The sequence below is a fragment of the Canis lupus genome, chromosome 9, assembly GCF_011100685.1.
Source record: "Canis lupus familiaris isolate Mischka breed German Shepherd chromosome 9, alternate assembly UU_Cfam_GSD_1.0, whole genome shotgun sequence".
Classification (NCBI taxonomy): Eukaryota; Metazoa; Chordata; class Mammalia; order Carnivora; family Canidae; genus Canis; species Canis lupus.
This window is the reverse complement of record NC_049230.1, coordinates 37,939,918-37,958,716: the sequence shown is the minus strand read 5'-3', so window position 1 is coordinate 37,958,716 and position 18,799 is coordinate 37,939,918. Positions and strand designations below refer to the sequence as shown.

Genomic DNA, 18,799 nt, shown 5'->3' with positions numbered 1-18,799 from the left:
AAAGAAACCAGAACTAACTTACTGCCTTCTTAAAGGGTTGTAGGACTACAATGTTTTTAATAAACCATTTACCCCAAAAAAAGTTTTAATTGAAATCCATTTATTTGTTCAACAAATAATTGGTTAGCATCTATGTGCCAGACATTTCTAGGTGCTGGGGCTAGAGTAATAAACGAAACAAGTAAGTGTCCAAAGCCCATATGTTGGCGGGAAAAACGAACATACTTTGGTTGATGTCAAAAGTTTGAAACATAGTATACCTGTTAGCTGAATAATATAGGTGGTGGTCTGCTTTTAGCAATGAATTCTCTGCCTTAATAAGGAAGAGAGCGTGAAGATGTAAATACCGATTTTCTATAGTTCTGAAATGTCACTGTTTTTTATTAAATACCATGGTTCAGGAACCTGCCTGTTAAGGCTTTGATGGCAGGTCCATTTATTCATAAATACAAGGTAATCAGACTTGTTTGTAACAAAGTAGTAATTGGACCTTTAAATCAGATTTAATAAAATTTGTCAGTGACAACTTGTATCAGTAACTGTCTTACTTATTTCTAAACATTTGGAAATAACTTTTGTACCCTAGATTTGAAAGTTAGGCACATTAGAAACAATGTAAGTATTTAGAAAGTCTGTGTTTCCTTTTGGCAGACTAGTTTTTTACCAGTTATTTTGGGGGGAGCTGGCCATGTTAAAAGCTAAGGCTGGTGTATTAATAGCCATTTTCATAGCCTGCCTTCATACTTCATTTCTGTTTGTGTTTGCTTTTTTTTTTTTTAAGTAGTCTGATATTTAGAAAACTTTATATTTTTGTTGATAGTTATGCTTTTTTTTTTTTTTTTTTTTTTTTTATGATAGTCACAGAGAGAGAGAGAGAGGCAGAGACATAGGCAGAGGGAGAAGCAGGCTCCATGCACCGGGAGCCTGATGTGGGATTCGATCCTGGGTCTCCAGGATCGCGCCCTGGGCCAAAGGCAGGCGCCAAACCGCTGCCCCACCCAGGGATCCCTGCTTTTTCTTTTATAATATCTTCTCAGTTCCTGCTTTCGGTCGGAAGTCTCTTAATTTCCTACTGTAACATATTTTCTTTGCCCCCCATATTCCCTAATGTCAATAGTACTGTCTTTCTTTGGATTTACTTTTGTACTTGAAGTATGACTAAAATTCTACTACTTGATTTGTTGTCTTTGAAGTCCACTTATGACTGATGAGGCCAAGAGCTAGTTATTCTGCTTTGCACCCACTTGCCTCCTCTTCCTCTCATTTTTGTAAATTGTATCATTTCTACACTTTTTTTTTCCTTTATACCTCATCCTTGTTTTATCTTGGATTTGTGCTTACTGCCACTCGTTTAAGTTCCCACTGCCCTTTCTTGGATGTCGTTTAGTAGGTTCCTCAAAGGGGGCTCATGTAAACAACAGTCTTTGAATTTTTATGTGGTCAAAACTGTGACCTTTATACTTGAAAATTCTTGACTCAAATTCTTTAAGTGCTTCACTCTAGTGTCTTTTGTCATCGAATGTTCCTGTGGAAAAAGTCTTTGGCCAGCCTGATTTTTCCCCATGTAAGTGATGACATCATTTTGTCTGGCTGCCCAAAGTTTAGAGGTCCAATAATTTTACTAGGATATTCCTAGTATTAACCAAGTTTGGTCAGTTTTTCATGGAATAAGGTATGCCCATTCAATGTGTACCTTGAAGTGTTTTACTGTAGGAAGATTCTTAGGGTTTATATGTTTAAAAATTTTAATAGGGCAGCCCGGGTGGCTCAGTGGTTTAGCGTCACCTTCAGTCCAGGTTGTGATCCTGGAGACCCGGAATCGAGTCCCATGTCAGGCTTCCTGCATGAGGCCTGCTTCTCCCTCTGCCTGTGTCTCTGCCTCTTTCTTTCTCTCTGTGTCTCTCATGAATAAATAAATAAAATCTTTAAAAAAATAAAATAATATTTTTAATATATATTTTTTAAGATTTTTATTTATTTATTAGAGAGAGTGTGTGTGTGAGCACACGTGAGCAGGGAGACGGGCAGATGGAGAGGGAGAAGCAGGCTCCTTTTTGAGTAGGGAGCCCCAATGTGGGGCTTGATCCCAGGACTCTGAGATCATGGCCTGAGCTAAAGGCAGATGCCTAAGTGACAGAGCCATCCAGGTGCCCCCATATGTTTAAAGTTTTTGTTTGTTTGTTTGTTTGTTTGTTTGTTTAAAGTTTTATATTGTTCCATTGTTTGGATTTTCTTCTTTGGAGAACTATGTTTATATTAACTCTTCTTTGTCTATCTTTTGTAAATACTTTTTTTCCTCCCTGATTTTTTTTTCGTATCTGTAACTATTACAATATATACCTCATACCTTTTTTTACTCATAACCATAACACTGTTATCATACCAGAAATTCTCTAATATCCTTAAACATCCAAACTATGGGTTTTCACAGTTGTGTGATGTTTTTGTACAGTTTGTTTTGTCTGAACAGGGCCCCAATAAGGTCCCCATTTATACCAGTTGGTTGATAAGTATCTTAAGTCTCTTCTATAGATTTCTCCTCTCTGGTTTTTTTTTTTTCTTGAAATTTATTTACAGAAGAAATTACATCTTTTATCTGTGGAGTTTCCCACAATCTAGATTTTGCCGATTACATCTATGAATTGGAGGCAGATCTATAAGCATGATCAGATTTACACTTCATCCTCTGGCAAGAGTGCTACAGGGGAGGCAGTGATTTTATTCTCAGTATATACGGTACTTGCCATGTGGTCTCTTTTCTTCTGTGTTAACTCTGTCCCTATCACTGTAATTGTGCTTTTTCTTTACTCTTTTGTAAGTGAAATCACATAGTATGAAGGCTTTTGCATCTGGTTTCTTTTGCTTAGCGTAATGCTTGGAGATAAATCAGTAATCTGTTCCTTTTTTTTTTTTTTAATCTGTTCCATTTTATTGATGAGTAGTATCCGTTGATGAGTATACCACGATTTGTTTACCTTTTACCAGTTGGTAGAATTTAGGGTTGTTTCTTGTTTTGTCTTCTATGATTAAAGCTGCTAGGAATATTCATAATCAAGCCTTTGTGTGAGTATATGTTTTCAGTTTTCCTGGGGAATTACCTAGAGTAGTATTGCTGGGGCATATGGTAAATGTGAGAGTTTTAGATATTGTATAGCCTTACCAATTTTAGCTGTTCTTATGAATATGCATTTTAATTTATTTCTCATTCCCCTAACAACTAATGATATTGAGCAATTTTTTCATCAGTGTATTGACCATTATATCTTTAGTGAAGTATCTGCTCAGATCTTTATTTTTTATTTATTTTATTTTATTTATTTTTTTTTTTTAAAGATTTTATTTATTCATGAGACACACAGAGAGAGAGAGAGAGAGAGAGGCAGAGACACAGGCAGAGGGAGAAGCAGGCTCAGTGCAGGGAGCCTGATGTGGGACTCCATCCTGGGTCTCCAGGATCACGCTCTGGGCTGAAGGTGGCGCTAAACCTCTGAGCCACCAGGGCTGCCCTGATCTTTCTTTTTTTTAATTTTATTATCAAGTAGTAAAAGTTCTTTATATATTATGGATACAAGTCCTTTGTCAGATATATGTCTTACAAATATTTTCTCTGGTTTTATTTTCTTAAGAGTGTCTTTCAAAAAGTTTTGTATTTGCTTATGCTCTTTGTGTTCTAAGAAATCTTTGCCTGGCCTATGGATACAAAGGGGTTTGTTGTTGTTGTTGTTGTTGTTGTTTTAATAGAAGTGGTAGAGATTTAGCTCCTACATTAACTTTTATAATCCATTTTGAGATAATTTTTAAATATGGTGTAAAATAAGAGTCAAAGTAAACTTTTTTTTAATATATATAGCCTTGAAATCAGATAGTACAAACTCTCCATCTTAGTTCTTTTTTCAAAATTGTTTTGGCTGTTCTAGGTCCTTTACCTGATGGGATTTTGATTGAGAATGCAGTAAATAAGTAGATAATTTGGGAGAGAATTGACATCAAACAATATTGAGTTTTAATCCATCAACTTGCTTTATTTAGGTCATCTTTAACTTCTCTTTGCACTGTTTTATAATTTCTCGTGTGCTTACATGTCTGTCAGATTTAAGTGTTTCATGGTTTTGATGGTATAGTAAATAACTTTCTTCTCATTTTAATATTTGTTTTTTATTGATATATAGAAGTAGAATTGATTTTTGTATGTTGAACTTATATTGTACAACTTTGTCATATTCCCCTACTAGTTCCAGTAGCTTTCTTATAGATTCCTTACAGTTTTCTATATAGATAAATCATTTTGTCTGTGAATAGAGACTGTTTTATCTTTTCTTTTTAGTCTTATGCCTTTTCTTTCCTTGCCTGACTATACTGGGATCTGCAGTAAATGTTCATGTGCTAAGAAGGGACTTCTTTGTCATGTTCTAGTTCTCTAGGGGAAAGCATTCAGTCTTTCACCATTAAATGCAGTGTTAACTGTAGATTTTTCATGGAGGTTGAGGGAGTTCCTTCTCTTCCTAGTTTGTTGAGTTTTACTATGAGTGGGAATTAAGTTGATTATGAATTATTAATTTATTACAAGTGGATAAAAATTAATGTCAGATGCTTCATTTATTGAAATGATCATGTGGTTCTTTTTTAGTCTATTTATATGGTGGCTCACAGTGATTGATTTTTTTGACTGCTACTCCAATCTTGTATTCTTGCGATAAATCCCATCTGGTCAGGATATATTGTCTACTTTTATATATTGTTGAATCTGATTTGCTAAAATTTTTTGAGTATTTTTTTGCATCTGTGTTCTGGATGTAGTTTAGTTCATTTCTGGCATGATTTATTATTTTTTTATTATTATTTCTTAGCTGGGTTTTACTGGCTCTCCTTTACTTCTCTTGTCTGGTCATCTCTTCCCCCAGTTCTTTCTTCACTGTTACGTGTTCTCCTTTGGTGACTGCAGTCATTTTATTAAGTGTATTTTCCCCTTCTGTATAAATGTTTCATAATTTCCATTTTTAAAAAATATTTTATTTCTTTATTGGAGAGAGAGAGCACAAATGAAGGGTGGGGAGGTAGAGGTGGAGAGGGAGAAGCGGGTTCCAGCTGAGCAAGCTCAGCCATGGCTGAGTCCATGGCTCAATCCTAGGACCCTGAGATCATGACCTGAACAAAAGGCAGACGCTTAACCAGCTGAACCACCCAGGTGCCCCCATAATTTCCATTGTTTCTATGGCAATTTATTTTCAAGTATGTTTTGTTTGTAAAACAAAAGCTACTGCCATATTTCTATCCCAATATTGCCTTCAGACAGAGTTTGCTGACCATGAGAGCAAGATCACAAAAGCAGAATGGTTTTTTTGATCTATAAATGTTATACCAAAATGAGTGATGTATATTCTCAGGATCACTTTATTATATTTTGATACTCTGAAGCATAGTTTAGGAAAAAGAAAATGTTTCTTCTCCCTTCCTGTGATTTTTTAAAGATAGTCCCTACATAAACTCTATAGTTATTTTATAAATATTATAGTCCCATCTTCCTTCCTGAGGCTAATTAGAAAACAAATTCAATATAAATTTATGGGATCCCTGGGTGGCGCAGCGGTTTGGCGCCTGCCTTTGGCCCAGGGCGCGATCCTGGAGACCTGGGATCGAATCCCACATCGGGCTCCCGGTGCATGGAGCCTGCTTCTCCCTCTGCCTGTGTCTCTGCGCCTCTCTCTCTCTGTGACTATCATAAATAAATAAAAATTAAAAAAAAAAAAGTTTAAAAAAAAAAATATATATATATAAATTTATGTTGTTCACTTGTGTATTTGTCTACCTGTAGGCCCACTTTTCCCTTTCTGCTCATTCTATCTGAAATTTTATTCTTATATTTCTTGAACATAGACATGTCTGTTCTTGGGGCACCTAGGTAGCCCAGTCCGTTAATTGTCCAACTCTTGATTTCAGCTTAGGTCATGATCTCAGGGTAGTGAGATTGAGCCCTGTACTGGGCTCCCATGGTGGGTGAGAATCTTAAGCAGAATTCTCTCTCTCCCTCTGTCCCTCCCCCACTCCCTGCTTGGGTGCGTACTCCCGCTCTCTCAAAGCAAAAACAAAACACGTCTGCTTGTCATACATATTTGTTATGTAACTCCCGACTCAGGTTTTTCCTATCTCTTTACTATTTTTGTATTGCTACTAGACAGGCTGCTCTGTGAAGTCAAACTGGTGGGTACACACTCCTGCCTTAGGCTTAGAAAGTGACCAGATTGTCCTAGTCATTTGGAATGTCTAAGTCAATCAGTGTTGCTTTACTTTCGCTGGCTCTGTTTCAGTGATTTTTGTCTTACATAGGTAAATAAAAAAGAAAATTAGAATTGCCAGTAAATAGGGGGATCCCTGGGTGGCTCAGTGGTTTAGCGCCTGCCTTTGGCCCAGGGCGCGATCCTGGAGTCCCGGGATCGAGTCCCACGTCAGGCTCCCAGCATGGAGCCTGCTTCTCCCTCCTCCTGTGTCTCTGCCTCGCTCTCTGTCTATGATAAATAAATAAATAAATCTTTAAAAAAAAAATTGCCAGTAAATAATCTGGATTGCTAAGACAGGGTATCAAGCTAGTGAAATAATGTCAATTTATTGTACTTTACAGAGTGTATATTCTTAAGTCATCTTTCTCCCAAGGATTATCTAAGGAAAAAAAAAATATTTTTAAGATTTTATTTATTTATTCATGGGGGGGGGGGGCGGGAGAGAGAGAGGCAGAGACACAGGCAGAGGGAGAAGCAGGCTCCATGCAGGGAGCCCGATGTGGGACTCGATCCCAGGACTTCAGGATCGTGCCCTGGGCCGAAGGCAGGCGCTAAACCACTGAGCCACCCAGGGATCCGGGAAAAATGTTTTTTAAGAAAAGAGAGAAACTTATTAAATCTGACCCTCCAGTAGTGTGAAACATTAGAAACTAACAAAGCACTTCTGTACTTAATGAATATTTTCTCCTTCCTCAGATCCAATTAATGGGAAATGGGTTATATTGTAATCAGTGTTTTAGCAAATTAGGATTAAGCATCTTGGTTCCTGCTGTTCTTCCCATTTAATTTTATTAAAAATTATATTTCCTCCAAATGGAGGAAAAAGCCATTGAAATCCAAAGATGTGACTAAATCATGCCTCCTGATTAACCTCTGGAATTTTTTAATCCTCTTTTCCTAGCTTTGGTGTCATCCCCAGCACTCCTCTGGCCATCCATACACCACTGATGCCAAACCAGAGTATTGATGTCTCCCTGCCTCTCAACACCCTGGGCCCGGTCATGAAGATGGAACCTCTGAATAACCTGCAGGTTAGGGTTTTACTTCTCTCAGGGAGTGCAACTTGATATCTTTCCAATTTTTTCATTTACATATAAATAACCCCTCTCTTTTCCTCAGATTTGGTCATGGAACATTCAGGTTTGAAGTAACTATGGAAAAGTTTGCTTGCTTGCTTGCTTGCTTGTTTGTTTAAAGAGCAGAGGGGAGGGACAGACGGAGAGGTAGAGAGAATCTTAAGTAGGCTCCGAGCCCAAAACAGGGCTCAGTCTCATGACCCTGAGATCATGTCCTGAGCTAAAATCAAGAGTTGGACGTTTAACCAACTTAGCCACCCTGGTGCCCTTTATTTTTTATTTTTTATTTTTTAAAAAGTCATATTGGTGCTTGGCTGGCTCAGTTGGTAGAGCATGCTACTCTTGATCTTGGGGTCATGATTTCAAGCCTCACATTGGATGTAGAGTTTAATTTAAAAATAAAAACAGGGATCCCTGGGTGGCGCAGCAGTTTAGATCCTGGAGACCTGGGATCGAATCCCACATCGGGCTTCCGGTGCATGGAGCCTGCTTCTCCCTCTGCCTGTGTCTCTGCCTCTCTCTCTCTCTCTCTGTGTGACTATCATAAAAATAAATAAATAAAAAATAAAAATAAAAACAGATTGGGGTGTCTGGGTGGCTCAGTCAGTTAAGTGTCTGCCTTCAGCTCAGATCATGATCCCAGAATCCCGGGATCAGGATCAAGACCCACATTGGGCTTCCTGCTCACAGGAAGTTTGTTTCTTCCTCTCCCTCTACTCCTCCCCCTGCTCGTGCTCATTCTCTCTCTCAAATACATAAAAAATTTAAAATATACATATATAAAAATAAATAAAAATAAAAGCAGATTATAAAAGCATACCAGGGCACCTGGATGGCTCAGTCAGTTAAGAGTTCAAATCTTGGTCTCAGCTCAGTCTTGATCTCAGGGTCGTGAGTTCAGGCACGACCTTTATTTTTTTTTACTTTAAAAAATAAAGTCATACCTTGAGATGGGAAGGTACTCATTCTTTTACTCAACAAACATTTTAAACTTTTAAAGATCTTATTTACAAACCTTTTTTCTAAAGATTTTTATAGTGAATTTTTATTTATAAAAGAATAGATTTACATAGTGGTTGTCTTTGAACATGCAACCACAAATACAGTTATCTGGATTTAAAGGCCCCCTATTAGCACATAACCATGATAAGTAGCAGCATCTTACAGGAGCTCAGAACTTTATCAGATCTACTAGAGCCTCGATCTTGAAAATACTGGTATTTTTTAGAATGCTTAAGTACTAGCTGAGAATTTCATTCAGTTTTCATCTGTTTTGAATTTCTCTTTGAAATATAAGCCTTCTGGGGTTCAAGCAACATGAAGGCAGACTAGTAAGCTTGAGTGTAGCAGTGTTGAAGGATTATGAATACAGATATAAGCTGTAGATATAGGGGGTTTTGAAGTGCTCAAAAAAAAAAAAAAATGAAGTGCTCATAAGGTCAAGAGAGACAGCTCAGGTCCACCTGAGATTGGAAACTGTAACTGATCTCTGCACAGAGTTGGTACCCTGGAAGGGGAACTGGAAAAAGTATTTCCATTATGACAGGGGATGGAGAAGTTTCTCTCTGACCAGTGTTCTGGATACCCTCTTATGACAAATCCGAGGCCCAATGTTTTGCCACACATGACATAATATATGGGCATATAGTCCAAATGTATACAAGATATGTAGGTACAGTGTTCTCCAAATCAATAAGTTAATGTAAAATTGGTCCCAGACTGGTAAAACCCAGGGAACCTGGCAGAAACAAATGCACAGCAGTCCTTTGGCAAAGCTCTGAACTTCAGGGCCATCAGGACTCCCAGCTGAAAAGAAAATCTCTTTTGGAAGTGAGTTCACAGGAGTGCCTGGGTGGTTCAGTCAGTTAAACATCTGCCTTCGGCTCAGGTCATGATCTCGGAGTCCTGGGATTAAGTCTCATATCAGGCTTCTTGCTCAGCAGGAGTCTGCTTCTTCCTCTCCCTCTGCACCCCGTTCCCCCAATTCTTCTCTCTCTCTCTCTCTCTCTCAAATAAAATCTTTATTTTTTTTAAGATTTTATTTATATATTCATGATAGACATAGAGAGAGAGAGGCAGAGACACAGAGGGAGAAGCAGGCTCCATGCCGGGAGCCCAATGCGGGACTTGATCCCGGGACTCCAGGATCACGCCCTGGGCCAAAGGCAGGCACCAAACTGCTGAGCCACCCAGGGATCCCCAAATAAAATCTTTAAAAAAAAAAAAAGGGCAGCCTGGGTGGCTCAGCGGTTTAGCGCCACCTTCAGCCCAGGGCCTGATCCTGGAGACCCAGGATCGAGTCCTATGTCGGGCTCCCTGTGTGGAGCCTGCTTCTGCCTCTGTGCCTCTCTCTGTCTGTCTGTCTCTCATGAATAAATAAATAAAAATCTTTTAAAAAATAAATAAATAAAAATTTAAAAAAGCCTCACAAATTGAACCATAAAAAGAGGGAAATTTTTACTATGAAAAACAGAAGAGCAGACTGGATGAGTATTTCCCCTTCCACCAAGAACTTAAAATGAATCGTTTAAATGAGACTAAAAATACAAAATATGTTTTAAATGATTAAAGAAAAATAATCTTCCACTTCCCAGTCAAGACAGGTGGGATGGATACCATTGCTTAATCTCTGGAAATACCAGTGTGAGATCCTAGTCCTATTGATGGTGAGACATCGACAGTACAATTACTTGGAGTTACGACTAATATTCTTTGGTAGTTTAAATACCAGCACACCTGTTCACCAGTTCACTACCTTATTGCCACAATTAGTGGATGCCTCTTTCTCAGTAAAGGGTATAATGATTTGGAGCAAAGATGAGTGAGTCATGATGGAACTTGGCTCAGGCTAGAAGAATAAAACAAGGATTACTGTACAGATGGAATTGGCTGTTACTATGATGAGAGCAGTGTGTTAAGGGGCTTTTCCAGCACAGAATCCTGAAGTAAGGAACTAACCCAAATCTACACCTGCTCCTTTTTCATTGAAATCTAACCTCCTGTTGGCCCATAGAGCCTCCAGCACAGTATTTGAGGACAGTCAGCATGAATGCAAGAATGCTTTACTTTAGAACTAGGAAAGGGAATTTGGGTCACAGAAACCAGGGCAAAATTTTCTGTTCTTAAAACAAAAAGGAAACAATAAATAAATGAATGTCAGTTTGCCTTCCTATTTGCATTTCCATTTCTTATGTAGTGAAATGAGCATCCCAAATAAGGAACTCTCATAAGAGCAGTTGCATCTTAGTCCAAAGCCTTCCCTCAAAAGTCTTGATTAAGACTAATAAGTTTTTGTTTTTGCAAACCTGAAGTATAAGAAGCAAGCTTTTCAAAATTTCCCGTCTTCTTTCAGGGATGTGATAATTATGGTTGTTTTCTCATTAATTGACATTTCCCAGTGGAGAAAATAAGCAAAAACTTAAACTCTTTTTTTTTCTCTCCTTTGAGCAGCTCTATTTAATGTCTCCTGGTGCTAGTTGAAAGGAATGGCTAGCTTAAGGTGGGTGGGTTACTTTAGATTTCGGCTTCCATTCTGTACTTGTCCCAGTATAAACAAAGGGAATCAAATATTAACTCCAACAAGCTTAGGTCATAAAGATCCAGGTAAAGCCAGGTAAAGATTGATTGGCATTTAAACATTATATTTGCATAGTGTTTAATTTCAAGAACTCATGTGGGAAAATTAGTGCTTTCCTCCTTTAGACCATAAAATCAGGAAAGAAAAGATGGGGTTTGAGGAAATGAAATTTTGAAGGCAGTGTGGGTTTAACTGTTTTGGCTAATTTCGTATCAATATATAGGACAGATAAACCCAACTAACTGCCAGAACTGTCGTTATAGCACCAGTACAAAAATATTTCATTACAGTGCTTATCAAACTACTTACTGGCTTACAGTCCGTCGGGAACACTATTGAAAAGTTAAAAACACTGTTCTCTCTTAAAATGTAAAATAGATTCTACCTTAGAGACAAGAATTGGGTACCTAGTAGAGATGTGAACCTAGAAAATGTCTCTACTGTACTGATGTTGGTTGTGTTAAAGCCTTTGTGAATTCAACTTATAAATAGTACACAAAGTTTAGCTTGCCTCTGGTGGTATCTTCTCTTGAGTTTATTTATGGCATACAGTTATATTCTTTTAAAAGGAAAATTGATTCCATCTATTTAAATAAAACAAAAACATTAACAAATGTCTAAATGAATTATTTCTAAATGAGTCTTCTCTGACTCTGATATCCTTGACTTTCATCTGTGTTAGTTGCTTAGAAACATTTTCCCAGTGTTTCTTCTTCAAACTTGACTCCTGGCAAGTGTCTGCTTCTTCAAGTGTCTGCAAAAAAACAATAGACTTACAACATAACATATGCTAATCCTGGGCTTTGTACAAATGCTATAGAGTTCTTATAGCTGCTTGGCTTCCTTTCTCACTGAGATCATTGGTTTTAATTTTGTCCATTGTTTAAAAACAATATGAAGAGTCAACTGGTTTCTTTTTTTCCTTTTTTTTTTTTTAGATTTTTATTTATTTATTCATGAGAGACAGAGAGACACAGAGGCAGAGACATGGGCAGAGGGAGAAGCAGGCTCCCCACAGGGAGCCTGACGCAGGACTCGATCCCAGGACCCTGGGATCATGACCTGAGCCAGTGGCAAATGCTCAACCACTGAGTCACCCACACACCCAAGAGTCAACTAGTTCTGTAGTTCGTTAACAAGAGCCCAGTCCCCAGCCTTCTCTCCCCAACTTGGCCCCGGTTTCTCTTTCCCCTAGTCAATCTCTCTTGCCTCTTGCAGTTGAAACTTTTTGTATTTACTTCTCTGTCTCTGAATAATATGCTTGTATTGTGACTTCTGGATTTTTTCCATTTAGGTGTCCTTGACATCTTTCCACACTCACTGATGTCCTCTTCATGCCTATGTCCTGTCATCCCATTTCCCCAACAGAGCTAGCTAAGAATTTGCTTTAATCAGAGTTCAGTGTTTACATTATTTTTTAAAAGATTTTATTTATTGATTCAGGGTTGGGGGAGGAGCAGAGGGAGAGGGACAAACAGATTCCCCCCTGAGCAGGGAGTCTGACACGGAGCTCAATCCCATGACACTGGTTGGGGTTCAGTCTGTTAAACACTGACTGAACCACTCAGGCACCCCTGGTGTTTTAAGTTATTAGGACTATACTTCAAAGCTGAGCTATAAAGTGTAATTATTTTTTTCTCCATAAAACTTTTTGTATGTAGTTGGATACTTACCTATTAATACCTGTCTCTTCTTGTTTGCTTAAATTTTTGTGTTTTTAACTATAATTCAGTCCCAACTTCCCATGAGATCGGACTCTTCAAAACAGTCCATCACTTTCTTGAAGTCTCCCTTGGAGTCTTTTTTTTTTTTTTTTTTTTTAAGATTTTATTTATTTCTTCATGAGAGACAGAGAGAGAAGCAGAGACACAGGCAGAGGGAAAAGCAGGCTCCATGCTGGGAGCCCGACGTGGGACTTGATTCCAAGACTCCAGGATCACGCCCTGGGCCGAAGGCAGGCGCTAAACTGCCGAGCCACCCAGGGATCCCTCTGCTGTAGTCTTTTGACCTGCTCTATTCAGGATTGATTCTTTTGTGAGTGAAATATGGCTGTCATCCTGGGATCTCCCTTCATCATCACTCTTCAGTTCATTGCCTCTCTTCTATGTTGGGTCTCCTATTGTTCTTTTCTTTGTTTACTTTCTCATTTTGATGAAAGACATTCGTCAGTAACTTCCTGAGAGTGAGTATATAGACAATAAAGTTTTTCAAGTTTCATGTGTTATAAAATGTCGTCTTCATGCTTTTTGACAGTTTCTGTATAACATTCTAGGTTAGAAATCATTTTCTTCCTAATCTGATGCCGTTATGATTCTTGATTTTTTTTTTTTTTCCTGCATGGTGTTTTCTCATTGAAAGCTTGTAAGATCCTTTCTTTATCTCTTATGTTCTGAAATTTCACAGTGATGTGCCTCAAGAGGTATGACTCCCTTTTCACCTATTATACTAGGTACTCATTGGGCTCTTTCATTTTTTTGTTTGTTTGTTTGTTTTTCATTGGGCTCTCTTTTTTTTTTTTTAAACTTTTATTTATTTATGATAGTCACACACAGAGAGAGACAGGCAGAGACACAGGCAGAGGGAGAAGCAGGCTCCATACACCGGAAGCCGGACGTGGGATTCGATCCTGGATCCCCAGGATCGCGCCCTGGGCCAAAGGCAGGCGCTAAACCACTGCGCCACCCAGGGATCCCCATTGGGCTCTTTCAAAGTGGAAACTTGTAGCCCTCAGTCCTGGGATTTTTTTTTTTTTTTTTTTTTTTTTTTTTTTTTTTTTAATTTTTGTAGCTTTCCCTTTATTTTCTGTTTCTCTTAAGAGAAGTCTTGTCATTGGACGTTAACCCTTCTGGGCCAATTCCTGTTTTTCCCTCTTATTTCCCATCTCTTTCTCCTTTTGCTTTACTTTCTAAAAAATTTTTATGGAAAATTCTTAACATTACAGAAGTAAACACAATAGTGTAATGAGTCTCTGTAAACCATATCCATCATTGAGCATCAGTGATTATCCATAGTTTTTAGTATATGTGCTGCCGAAGCGAGCACTGATTATCCATAGTTAATATTATTTCATCTATACCCCTCTCCACAGCCCTATTCCATATTATTTTGAGGCAAATCTCAGACATACCGTTTTGTCTGTAAATATTTCAATATATATATTTAAAGCAGAAGGTTTCTTTTTAAAAATACAACCACAATAACTGCTGTACACATTAAAAAATTAGTAAAAATTCCTTAACATGAAACACCCGGTGTCTAGGTTTCCAGTTATTTCAGTACCTTAAACTGTTTTGTTTTTATTGTTGCTATTTGTTTGAATCAGTAAGGTGCATATATTATGATGGCTTAGTATGTCATAATTCTCTTTGACTATACTGTTCATTATGATGGGTACTAGCCATATGTGGCTATATAAATTGAAATTAATTAAAATTAAATAAGGATCTCATTTTCCTGGTTGCATTGGCCACATTTCAAATGCACACGTGGCTAGTAGTTTCTAGATTGGGCATTGTGGAAGTAGAATTTTTCCACCTTTGCAGAAAGTTTTCTTGAATGGTACTCATCTGTGGGTTCTCTCTCTTTTTTTTTTTTTATCTTTGGTTTTCAGCGATTTAACCATTAGGGACCTAGGTGTTTCCTTGTGTTTGGCTGGGGGGTTACTAACGTTGGATCTATAAGTCAATAGTTTCTCCTAAAATTGGGAAAATTTTGCCATTATTTCTTCAAATTTTCCCTGCCCAATTATCTCTCTTCTTCTGGAACTCCAGTTATACAAAAATGTTAAACCATTTGATATTGTCCCTCAGATTACCGAAGCTGTTCTTTCCATCTTCTTTCTCTCTGTTCTTCGGATTGGATAATTCCTATTGATCTGTCTTCAAGTATATCAACTCTTCTGTATGCTACAGCCTTCTGTTAAATTCATCCACTATAATTTCCATTTCACAAATTGTACTTTTCATTTCTAGGATTTCTGTTTGGTTCTTTGCTAAAATTCCCCCTTTGTTCACTCAGGAGTACAACTGGAGAAACTTGTTTCACCTTCTACTCTGCATCTTAACTCTACCCTTTGGCCATCCCTTGGACCTAAGGCTATGCTTACTGACCCTCAGGAAAAATATTAGTAGAAGTATCTCAACTAGGCCCTGAAAACAGTGTTAAGTCTATCTGCTAGGAGATTCTGTGTGTTTTATTTGGGCATATCTCTTGGGTTCTGAGGATTCTTCTGTCCATCGGTTGCAGGGAGGCCAGAGGAGAATCAGAGTATGTCTTTCTAAACCATGAGACCCAGGACCAGAGCTCCAGTTTACTCTTCACTGTGGGCAGCTAGAATCCTCTGTCAGTACTTTTACATCTGTCTGCTTGGGCTGGCTTAATTTTTTTAAAAATTCTTTGACTCTCTTGTCTAGAATATAAAGGCTTTCTGCCAGCTTTCTGGCAGCTAAATTAGGCAAGATGACGGGAGAGTCTCAGCATTGATTATGCATAAATTCACTGAATCGACCATCCCTCGGCCATGTCTGGCATTCCCTTCAAAGTACCATGTATTTTATCCTCTAAAAGAATGAGTTTTTATCTTTTTTTGCAGGGGCTGAGGGGCTAAGGTAGCTTAGAGTGGTGGGTAGGGATTTAGGACTCCAACAGCATCTTAATCTTCATTCTTTCCCCTCCATACAGTTCCAGAGGTGCTGCCAATCCTGTGTGTAATTTATACCTTTAATTTTTTTTTTTCTGTAATTATGGCAGAATTTCTTCCAGGAAGAAGAAAATTTAGTTGTGATTTTTGGTCTACTGTCTTTACCCGAAAGTCTAATAGCACCTTTATAAAAATCCTTCCTTCCTTCTATACCAGTTTATAATTAGGAGCCTTAAGAGGTAAACTATGGATAAAGAATTGGTGTTTTCCCAATGGTTTATTGATCTATCGCCTTTAAACCCCACATAAGGATTGTTTGATAAGAGGATGAATGTTAGTTAATGAAAATACCTTTTGTTTTTTTGTCTTTGAATGTCTCTTGTAAAACAACTTCTATTCATCTTTTTTTTTTTTTTAAGATTTTTTTATTTATTTGAGAAAGAGATTGTGAGCATGAGCTCTGGGGCAAGGGCAGGGGCAGAGGGAGAAGGAGACTCTGCTGACTGGGGAGCCCAATGCAGGGCTTGATCCCAAGACCATGAGATCATGACCTGAGCAGAAGGCAGACACTTAACCAACTGAGCCACCCAGGTGCCCCAACTTCTGTTCATTTTAACCTTTGAATAATTAGGGCAGAAAGTGCTGAAAATCCCAGCTGCAAAGAACACAATCTTATAATCCTATTTACTCATAACTTTAAGATCTTTGTCAACCAAAAGGGTTTGTTTGCTTTTTTTTTTTTTTTTTTTTTTTTTTTTAACCAGCGTGTGGCCCTGAGAAAATTCTGTCCCTTGCTACTCCTACATTTGAGTCCCAGGCTGTGAGACAATCAGTTGCAGATGGTGCCTGTCCCTGATATTTCATGGCTTACATATGTCAGTTCACACTCAGAAAGCTCACAGCTGTAGCTATTATACCAGAAAAACTGATAAATGCTTCCAAATGGAAGACCTTTCAGCAGCTTCTATCAGATGAAGCTAACCAGCTTGGCATTTGCTGACTTTTCTTGACTGTTGTGCAAGCCAAACAAAATCAGTATTAAAACCCTCCTTTGGTCTTCCAGGATCCATAGTTGAGGACTGTGCACTCTGATGGCTTTTATGGGACTGCTTGCTGCTTGAATTGATGTGGAGTCCTTGAAGTGGTGGATTTTATGGGAACTATAAGAGGTTCCCAAGTTGGACAGATAGACCCAGTACTGAAAATAACCCCTGTAGACAAGCTAGACCCTGAAATATTCCGTTAGCAATATGTAGGTCATGGAGGCTTGGTTATGAAGGATGAAAACATTTTACTACTAAAGAAAAGAGAATCTTATTTTCTGTGATTGCTGATTCCAATTTGATATATTTTTCATGTTTCATCTGAGAAATTAGAATTATCTTACATACTAGATACTGCTTTTTTACTCAATTGTTCCTGTTGAGAATACTCCTTATCCTTTTTATTGAGGTAATCAAGATTCTACTAGGCAATATCTTTTGTCTTTCTTTAACCAACACTCAACTACTGGCTTCTGGGACTCTCTTTTAGGATATATATATTAATAGCAACTGCCCTGTTTGAATAACCACTCATAAGCAGTAGACAAGTTTGATTCTGATAAGCAGAGATGGTCTAGTGAATCAGAAATCTGGCATCAATGGCAGGACATGGTTGTTCCTAAAATCCAGAATTCAATTCTAAAAACACCCAACTTTGGGATCCCTGGGTGGCACAGCGGTTTAGCGCCTGCCTTTGGCCCAGGGCGCGATCCTGGAGACCCGGGATCGAGTCCCACGTCAGGCTCCCGGTGCATGGAGCCTGCTTCTCCCTCTGCCTATGTCTCTGCCTCTCTCTCTCTCTCTCTCTCTCTCTCTCTATCATAAATAAATAAAAAAAAATTTTTTTTAAGTCTTAAAATAAAAAAATAAAATAAAAACACCCAACCTTGGGACCTCATTCGTCATAAAAAAAAAAAGGGACTCTGAGATCAGATTACTCAAGTAACAGAGGCCCAGCCTGCAAACCTTGAGCAAATAATGAATTTCACACGTAATTCTAAAGTGGTATACTAATTTATAGGCTGTCCTCTATTAAAATCCCAGCCATCTTTATATCATGAAGGTAAGTTAGGAGTTGATGATGAAAAATGGAATCAATTTTGATTTGATAAATAATTGGAAAGTAGGGGCAGCCCCTGTGGCTCAACGGTTTAGTGCCGCCTTCAGTCCAGGGCATGATCCTGGAGACCTGGGATCGAGTCCCATGTCGGGCTCCCTGCATGGAGCCTGCTTCTCCCTCTGCCTGTGTCTCTGCCTCTCTCTCTCTCTCTCTCTCTCTCTCATAAATAAATAAAGAGTCCTTAAAAAAATAATAATTGGAAAGTAGATTTAACCATGGGATCTTTATGCAGTAGAGGACTTTGAATAAAAAGTGGATACTTCTTTCTAGTCCCTGTGTTCTCATTATGGCTGATAATCTTTATGCAAAGCCTTAAAGCCTTATGCTATATCATGCGTTGGAATTATTTTCTTTTTTAAAGTTTTTATTTATTTATTCATAGAGAGAGAGAGGCAGAGACACAGGCAGAGGGAGAAGCAGGCTCTATGCAGGGAGCCTGATGTGGGACTCGATCCTGGGTCTCCAGGTTCACACCCCAGGCTGCAGGCGGCGCCAAACTGCTGCGTCACTGGGGCTGCCCCATGCGTTGGAATTAAAGAGAGCTCACTGGGATTTTTCTCAGCTGGATTAAAGCCCACTTAAGAGCCATATCCCGCCCTCATTCATATTTACACTGTCATATTTTGCTGTAGTACCATGTTCAATGACATAAAAGAATTTGCTTTATTCACAATTTTTATGTAGGAGTTATGCATAGGCTTCATGATATTGAGGTCCATACACCTTAAAAATAAAACTTTCAAGCTCTATTTCTTTTCTTTTTTTTTTTTTTTTAAGATTTATTTACTTGAGAGAGAGAGCAAAAGGGAAGGGACAGGAGACGGGGAGAGAGAATATCAAGCAGACTGCATGTTGAGTGGCAGAACCCACTGCTGGGTTCAGTCTCAACCCTGATGACATGACCTGAGCCAAAACCACTAGTAAGACACTTAACCAACTGAGCCACTCAGCCCCAAGCCTTATTTCCGATGGAGTTTACTTTGTATTCACAGTGATGGCATCTCAACATCTACAGGAATACTACTAGTCATTTACTATCTAAAATGTCCTGTTCTTCTTAAAACTGTTA

General features: G+C 38.4%; 1 protein-coding gene across 4 annotated transcripts in view; it reads left to right on the top strand.

The window, feature by feature from the left end:
• AP2B1 (adaptor related protein complex 2 subunit beta 1) overlaps nucleotides 1-18,799 on the top strand; it is a 131,291-nt gene that overhangs the window by 86,784 nt on the left and 25,708 nt on the right. For all 4 annotated transcript variants that reach the window (XM_038548093.1, XM_038548091.1, XM_038548092.1 and 1 more), the window contains one exon: nucleotides 7,177-7,306. In XM_038548093.1, coding sequence (XP_038404021.1) covers nucleotides 7,177-7,306 — 130 coding nt within the window. The remainder of the gene's footprint in view (nucleotides 1-7,176; nucleotides 7,307-18,799) is intronic.